This window comes from Brachyhypopomus gauderio, unplaced genomic scaffold (genome assembly GCF_052324685.1).
Source record: "Brachyhypopomus gauderio isolate BG-103 unplaced genomic scaffold, BGAUD_0.2 sc427, whole genome shotgun sequence".
NCBI lineage: Eukaryota > Metazoa > Chordata > Actinopteri > Gymnotiformes > Hypopomidae > Brachyhypopomus > Brachyhypopomus gauderio.
In genome coordinates, this window is record NW_027507248.1 from 1 (window position 1) to 7500 (window position 7500).

The window sequence follows — 7500 nt, forward strand, 5'->3', positions numbered from 1 at the left end:
GAGTGATATTGTCTTGTGTGTGTGTGTGTGTATGTGCGTGTGCATGTGTGTGTGTGTGTGTGTGTGTGTGTGTGTGTACGTGCGTGTGCACGTGTGTGTCCCCCGACCTGTCTGACGATGTCTTTCGCGGGCGTCCCTGTGTTCCGCGTGCCTGTAGGCGTCTCTGTAGTGGTGGGCCAGGGCCATGTCCTCCAGGCGGTACTGCTGGGGGGCGGGCGGGGCAGCGTGCGGCAGGCCGTTGGGGGGGTGCGCCGGCAGGCCGTTGGGGGCGGCGTGTGCCGCCAGAGCCGTGCTGGGGCTGAAGCGCTGACTCGGACTGACGGTGCAGGGACGCTTGGCCAGGTGCTCCACGTGTAGCCCGTCCCTCTCCCCCCCCACCTCTTTGGTCCTGGTGGAGACACCAGACGACTGGAGTTAGGATCACGCAGCTGCCGTTCTCTCACTGCTCTCCGGGTTATTTGGGCGGAGAACAGGAAATGATGACACAGGTGACATCACAGCCTGTTTGTTTACTGTTGTTCTGTTTACTGTTGTTCTGTTTGCTGGTGTTCTGTTCTTAGCGCATCACTATGAGAACGGCCAATCAGTGTCTTCCACATAACGATTCCAACTTCTTATAATCTCTGCCATAACCTCCCATCAAACAAAATAAACCCAATGTGAATATGAAGGAAACCACTGCATGTCTGATAGTAATGGATCTCCTTCCTTCTTTCTTCTCCCCCCTCCTCTCTCAATACAATTCAATAATGCTTTATTGGCATGACTGTAACAATGCACACTGTTGCCAAAGCAATGAAACAATAAACAAACATAAATAAATAAATAAATTATTAATACCGTCTTTTACATTAAATAATTAAAATAAATAAAATAAAAGAGGTTTACAAAATCATACACATTAATACTAATAATAATAATGAACTGATTAATAAAGTTGTAATGATTAGTAGTGATTAGTGTGACTGGTTGTGATGTAGAGAGCTGAGAGTGTGATGAGGTCTCTCTCCCTCTCTCTCTCCCTCTCTCTCTCTCTCCCTCTATCATTCCCTCTCTCTCTCTCTCTCTCTCCCTCTCTCTCTCTCTCTCCCTCTATCTCTCCCTCTCTCTCTCTCTCTCCCTCTCTCTCTCTCTATCTCTCCCTCTCTCTCTCTCTCTCTCTCCCTCTCTCTCTCTCCCTCTCTCTCTCTCTCTCTCTCTCTCCCTCTCTCTCTCTCTCTTCCCACCACTGCAGATGTAGGTCCAGATGTTGACCATATGCAAACTCCTCCCACCCAGTCCACCCATAGGCAGGCAGGAGGCGGTAAGCACTTTACCCCTCTCTCTCTGGCTGTCTTCATCCCCCCTTCTATCACTCTCCCTCCCTCCTCCCTCGCTCCTCCCTCCCTCCCAGGCCGGAGGAGCGGAGGAGCTGGCAGTGGGAGTTCTCTCTCTGGCAGATGTTTGGTGACACTGCTGTGTGGAAGCCATCTGGCCAGGCTGCTCTCCAGTGTTGATATTAATCTGTTTAGCTCAGCGCAGCCGCCAGCTACTCGGAGGTGAAACCTCCTCGCCCCCCCTCCACAACTGCTTCTACTGCTGCAAGAGCATGCGAGGGTGTGTGTGTGTGTGTGTGTGTGTGTGTGCATGCGTGTTCAAGTGCACACACTCCTGCGCTTCTGTTTGTATATGTGCGTGGGGGTGAGTGTACACATGCTCACGTATTCATGTGTGTCTGTGCTGGTGTCCGTGTGTATGTGTGCGTATGCACATGCTCGTGTGTGTGTGTGTGTCCCTGGTGTCTGAGTGGGATATCTGCTTGCATATGCACATGGGCCCTCCAGTGCTTCCTACACCTCCCCATCTCCCCTCCAGTGCCCCCTACACCTCCCCATCTCCCCTCCAGTGCCCCCTACACCTCCCCATCTCCCCTCCAGTGCCCCCACACCTCCCCATCTCCCCTCCAGTGTCCCCACACCTCCCCATCTCCCCTCCAGTGCCCCCACACTTGCCCACCTCCCCTCCAGTGTCCCTACACCTCCCCATCTCCCCTCCAGTGCCCCCTACACCTCCCCATCTCCCCTCCAGTGCCCCTACACCTCCCCATCTCCCCTCCAGTGCCCCCACACCTCCCCATCTCCCCTCCAGTGTCCCCACACCTCCCCATCTCCCCTCCAGTGCCCCCACACTTGCCCACCTCCCCTCCAGTGTCCCTACACCTCCCCATCTCCCCTCCAGTGCCCCCTACACCTCCCCATCTCCCCTCCAGTGCCCCTACACCTCCCCATCTCCCCTCCAGTGCCCCTACACCTCCCCATCTCCCCTCCAGTACCCCCTACACCTCCCCATCTCCCCTCCAGTGCTCCCACACCTCCCCATCTCCCCTCCAGTGCCCCCTACACCTCCCCATCTCCCCTCCAGTGCCCCCTACACCTCCCCATCTCCCCTCCAGTGCCCCTACACCTCCCCATCCCCCCTCCAGTGCCCCCACACCTCCCCATCTCCCCTCCAGTGCCCCCTACACCTCCCCATCTCCCCTCCAGTGCCCCTACACCTCCCCATCTCCCCTCCAGTGCCCCCACACCTCCCCATCTCCCCTCCAGTGCTCCCACACCTCCCCATCTCCCCTCCAGTGCCCCCACACTTCCCCATCTCCCCTCCAGTGCTCCCACACCTCCCCATCTCCCCTCCAGTGCTCCCACACCTCCCCATCTCCCCTCCAGTGCCCCCACACCTCCCCATCTCCCCTCCAGTGCCCCCACACTTCCCTATCTCCCCTCCAGTACCCCCTACACCTCCCCATCTCCCCTCCAGTGCTCCCACACCTCCCCATCTCCCCTCCAGTGCCCCCTACACCTCCCCATCTCCCCTCCAGTACCCCCACACCTCCCCATCTCCCCTCCAGTGCTCCCACACCTCCCCATCTCCCCTCCAGTGCCCCACACCTCCCCATCTCTCCTCCAGTGCTCCCACACCTCCCCATCTCCCCTCCAGTACCCCCACACCTCCCCATCTCCCCTCCAGTACCCCCACACCTCCCCATCTCCCCTCCAGTGTCCCCACACCTCCCCATCTCCCCTCCAGTACCCCCACACCTCCCCATCTCCCCTCCAGTGTCCCCACACCTCCCCATCTCCCCTCCAGTACCCCTACACCTCCCCACCTCCCCTCCAGTGCCCCCTACACCTCCCCATCTCTCCTCCAGTACCCCCACACCTCCCCCTCTCCCCTCCAGTACCCCCACACCTCCCCCTCTCCCCTCCAGTACCCCCACACCTCCCCATCTCCCCTCCAGTACCCCCACACCTCCCCATCTCCCCTCCAGTACCCCCACACCTCCCCCTCTCCCCTCCAGTACCCCCACACCTCCCCATCTCCCCTCCAGTACCCCCACACCTCCCCCTCTCCCCTCCAGTACCCCCAAGAGTCTCTGCTGCTGCAGTCATATACCCACAAATCAAAGTATCAGCTGGAGACGCTCCAGGCGGAGCGCCTGAGGTGTGTGGATTACAGAGGGATTGCCCGTTCCACTACCCTCTGTCTCTCTTTCCCTCTCTCTCTCACACTCCCTCCATCCCCTCCCCTCAGGATCATCTCAGGCAGGGGTTCATGGATCACCATCTGGGCACATCCCTGACATATGGGCTACTACAGGCACACTCAGAGGAGAGATGGAGGGAAAGTGTAAGAGAGATAGTGATGGAAGGGTGAGAGAGAAAGAGAAAGAGAGAGTGTAGAGAGAGAGATCTCATAGTCTACTATTTGACTCCAAAGATATGGGTTGGCTTGAATAAGAGTGTGAGGCAGTCACAGGGTAGACAGTGAAAGCATTGTGTGTGTGTGTGTGTGTGCGTGTGTGTGTGTGTGTGTGTGTGTGGGTGCGTGTGTGTTGCTGCTTCTGTCAGAGAGCTTATTGAATTGGAACCAAATTCATAGATCAAAGTGTGTGTGTCTGTGTGTGTGTGTGTGTGTGTGTGTGTGTATGTGTGTGTGTGTCTGTTTGCGTGCGTGTGTGTGTGTGTCTGTTTAGGTTTGTATATCCTTGTGTAAATCACGAGGACACACTGATGCTGCTAAAGTTACCCAGTGAGTGTGTGTGTGAGTGTGTGTGTGAGTGTGTGCACGACTGCAGTTGTGCGACGGCTGGCGCATCAGCCCCCCCCCAACCAACCCCTGCTTTATTTTCCCCACAGCTGGCATTACCCAGAATGCATCTCATCTCATCCATCAATCCCTCACTCACTCACTCACTCACTCAATTAGTTCATTATCTAAATCACTCATTCTCATGCTGTCACCCACACAGTAACTCACTCCCTCACTCACTCACTTACACAGTAACTCACTCCCTCACTCACTCACTTACACAGTAACTCACTCCCTCACTCACTTACACAGTAACTCACTCACTCACTCACTCACTCACTCACTCACTCACTTACACAGTAACTCACTCACTCCCTCACTCACTCACTTACACAGTAACTCACTCACTCACTCACTCACTCACTTACACAGTAACTCACTCACTCATACAGTAACTCACTCACTCACTCACACAGTAACTCACTCACTCACTCACTCACTTACACAATAACTCACTCACACAATAATCTAGTTCTCTCCCTTCCTGTGTTCCTTAGCCATCTGAGCACACATTATGCAGAGCTCCTGTGTGTGAACGTGTGTGTGTGTGTGTGTGTGTGTGTGTGTGTGTATGTGTGTGTGTGTGTGTGTGTGTAACAGAGGTGGGGAGTGAACAGAGCACCGTGATGACATTAACAGGCCTGTCTGCGTTTTTGCTCTTTGCTTGACTGTGTAGATATTTATGTGCTGGAGTATTTATGCTAAAATGAGTACACAAAAGGGCAAGGAAATCATTTGTGTGGGTTTGTGTGCGTGTGCACGGCAATGTGTGTGTTTTTGTGTGTTTACATGTCTAGGTGTGTGTTTATGTGCACATGTGGTCAGGTTTATGTGTCCATGAATATGTTAGCACATCTGTGTGTGCGTGCGTGTGCGTGCGTGTGTGCGCGTGTGTGTGTTTGAGTGTGTGCGCGCGTGTGTGTGTGTGTGCGCGTGTGTGTTTGAGTGTGTGTGCGTGCGTGTGTGTGTGTGTATGTGTGTGTGTGTGTGTGCACTACCTGTCTGGAGTTCTCCTCTTGCCGTGTTCGTTCAGCTCCAGGAGGATCTCGGAGGAGTCCAGGGGTGAGCTGGCGTTGGCGTCCAGCAGCAGCTGCTCGTGCTGGGCCAGGTACTGCGCTGGCGTCTGCTTAGCCAGACGCGCACAGTGCAACAGCTCCCTCTGCAGGAGGGGCAGGTTAGCCTGGCACACACACAGAGGGAAGAGAGAGAGAAGAGAAGAGTAGAGAGAAGTGGAGTGAGAGGAGAGATAGGAGTGGAGAGAGAGAAAGTCGTAGAGTTAGTGCAAGGTGAAGATTTAAACCTCCTTCTTTAACGCGCATGCACACACACACACACACACACACACACACACACACACACACACACACACACACACACACACACACACACACTGTCCGTCAGACTGATGAAGTGCAGCTGGTACACATGTGCAGGCCTGCGATGCTGCTGTGAGCCACGTGCTGGATGCTGACGATAAATCCCTCCATCAGCCCCACCCATCAGGCCCGCCCATCAGCCCCGCCCATCAGCCCCGCCCATCTGCCCCGCCTCCACCCTCCCCCACCGCCACCCCACCCATGGCACCGTTCCACCCCAAACAATCCTGTATGGCCAGTGTGGCTTTGGGGGGATATAAATCTTCCCTGAGCTCATTTGTGCATATTTGGAATGCTTGGTAGTATGTGTGGTGTAGTTTGGGGTATTTATTCACATGATGTGTGCTGTAGTAGTGGGCAGGGTAATGGCCAGCTCCCAGACACCCCTCCCTGACATCCACCCTGCTCTGCTGGAAGGACAGAGGGGTGGGGGTGTGGGTGGGGGGGGGGGGGGGGGGGGGGGCGTGGGATTACAGCTGAATCCAGCGTCCACGCTGGGCACAGAGAGGGTCTAGGCTGCCTCCACCCAACACTGGTGTCGTCTGATCAGAGGCCAGACTGATCCTCCACCTTCTCCACAGGTGTGTGTGTGTGTGTGTGTGTGCAAGTACAAGTACTATGTATGTGTGTGTCATGTAGGTATTATAACGTGGGCTGCACGCTCCAACATCTGGGAGGAGGTCTTTGCTGGCTCCATCACGCTGCTGTGGTCAGGGGAAACATGGCTTTGCCAGCTTTAATGAATCACAGATGAAGGCCATATGGAGAAGTGGATCATCCAGTCGCTGCAGAGCTGGCCTACTGAGGAGGCTTCTGGGACTGGTCTTCAGTCTCACACACACACACACACGTAGGAATTACATGTCATCCTAATCCAGCAAATGCTGTGTAGGTGATAATAGAAAGTGCACTGTGTATGTGACTAAGAAAGTGCACACACACACACACACACACACACACACACACACACACACACACACACACACACACACACACACACACACACACACACACACACATACACACACACACACACACACACACGCGCGTATGCAGACAAGCTTTACCACAAAACTTTGCAGAGAGGCAATAATGTAGTGTAATGTAGTAATGTGTGTGTGTGTAGTAATGTGAGTGTGGGTGTGTTGGGATATTAATGTGTTTGTTTGTGTGTAGTTGTGTGTGTGTGTGTGTATGTAGTAATGTGTGTTTGTGTGTAGCAATGTGTGTGTAGTTGTGTGTGTGTGTGTGTGTGTGTGTGTGTGAGTGTGAGTGTGTAGTAATGTGTGTGTGTGTAGTAATGTGTGTGTGTGTGTGTGTAGTAATGTGTGTGTGTGTGTGTGTGTGTAGTTGTGTGTGTGTGTGTGTAGTAATGTGTGTGTGTGTGTGTGTGTGTTGTGTGTGTGTGTGTGTGTGTGTGTGTGTAGTAATGTGTGCGTGTGTGTAGTAATGTGTGTGTGTGTGTGTGTGTGTGTGTGTGTGTGTGTGTGTGTGTGTGTGTGTGGGTGTAGTAATATGTGTGTGTGTGTGTGTGTGTGTGTGTGTGTGTGTGTGTGTGTGTGTGGGTGTAGTAATATGTGTGTGTGTGTGTGTGTGTGTGTGTGTGTGTGTGTGTGCGCTCTCACCTTGAGGAACGGAATGACAAACGGGCGTAGAGGGAAGTTGGTGGCCTCCTGAAGTTTGGAGTGGAACTCCTCAATGGTGAGAGTGGAGTTCTGACAACACACACAATGAGAGCAATTCAACACCAAGAAGAGAGAGAACTGAGAAAGAAGGAGAAAAAGAGCTGATGAGAAGAGCTGTTAGAGAGAAAGAGAGAGACAGGGAGTGATGGACAGTAAGAGAAAGAGGGTGAATGAGAGAGACAAGAAGATAGAGACAGAGAGAGAGAGAGAGAATGGGAGAGATAAACAAAGACAGCATGATTCAGTCACATAGCCCGTAAAACACACACACACACACACACACACACACACATACACACACACACACACACACA

General features: G+C 53.8%; 1 protein-coding gene across 1 annotated transcript in view; it reads right to left on the reverse strand.

Annotated features, from left to right (window-relative positions):
* Positions 1 to 6: 6 nt before the first annotated feature.
* Positions 7 to 7500, reverse strand: part of LOC143506184 (protein CBFA2T3-like) — a gene marked incomplete at its 3' end in the record, with an annotated part of 37335 nt that continues 29841 nt past the window's right edge. The window contains exons 4-6 of the mRNA XM_076996253.1: positions 7127 to 7216; positions 5124 to 5305; positions 7 to 388 (exon numbers count right to left, since the gene is read on the reverse strand). Coding sequence (XP_076852368.1) covers positions 7 to 388; positions 5124 to 5305; positions 7127 to 7216 — 654 coding nt within the window. The remainder of the gene's footprint in view (positions 389 to 5123; positions 5306 to 7126; positions 7217 to 7500) is intronic.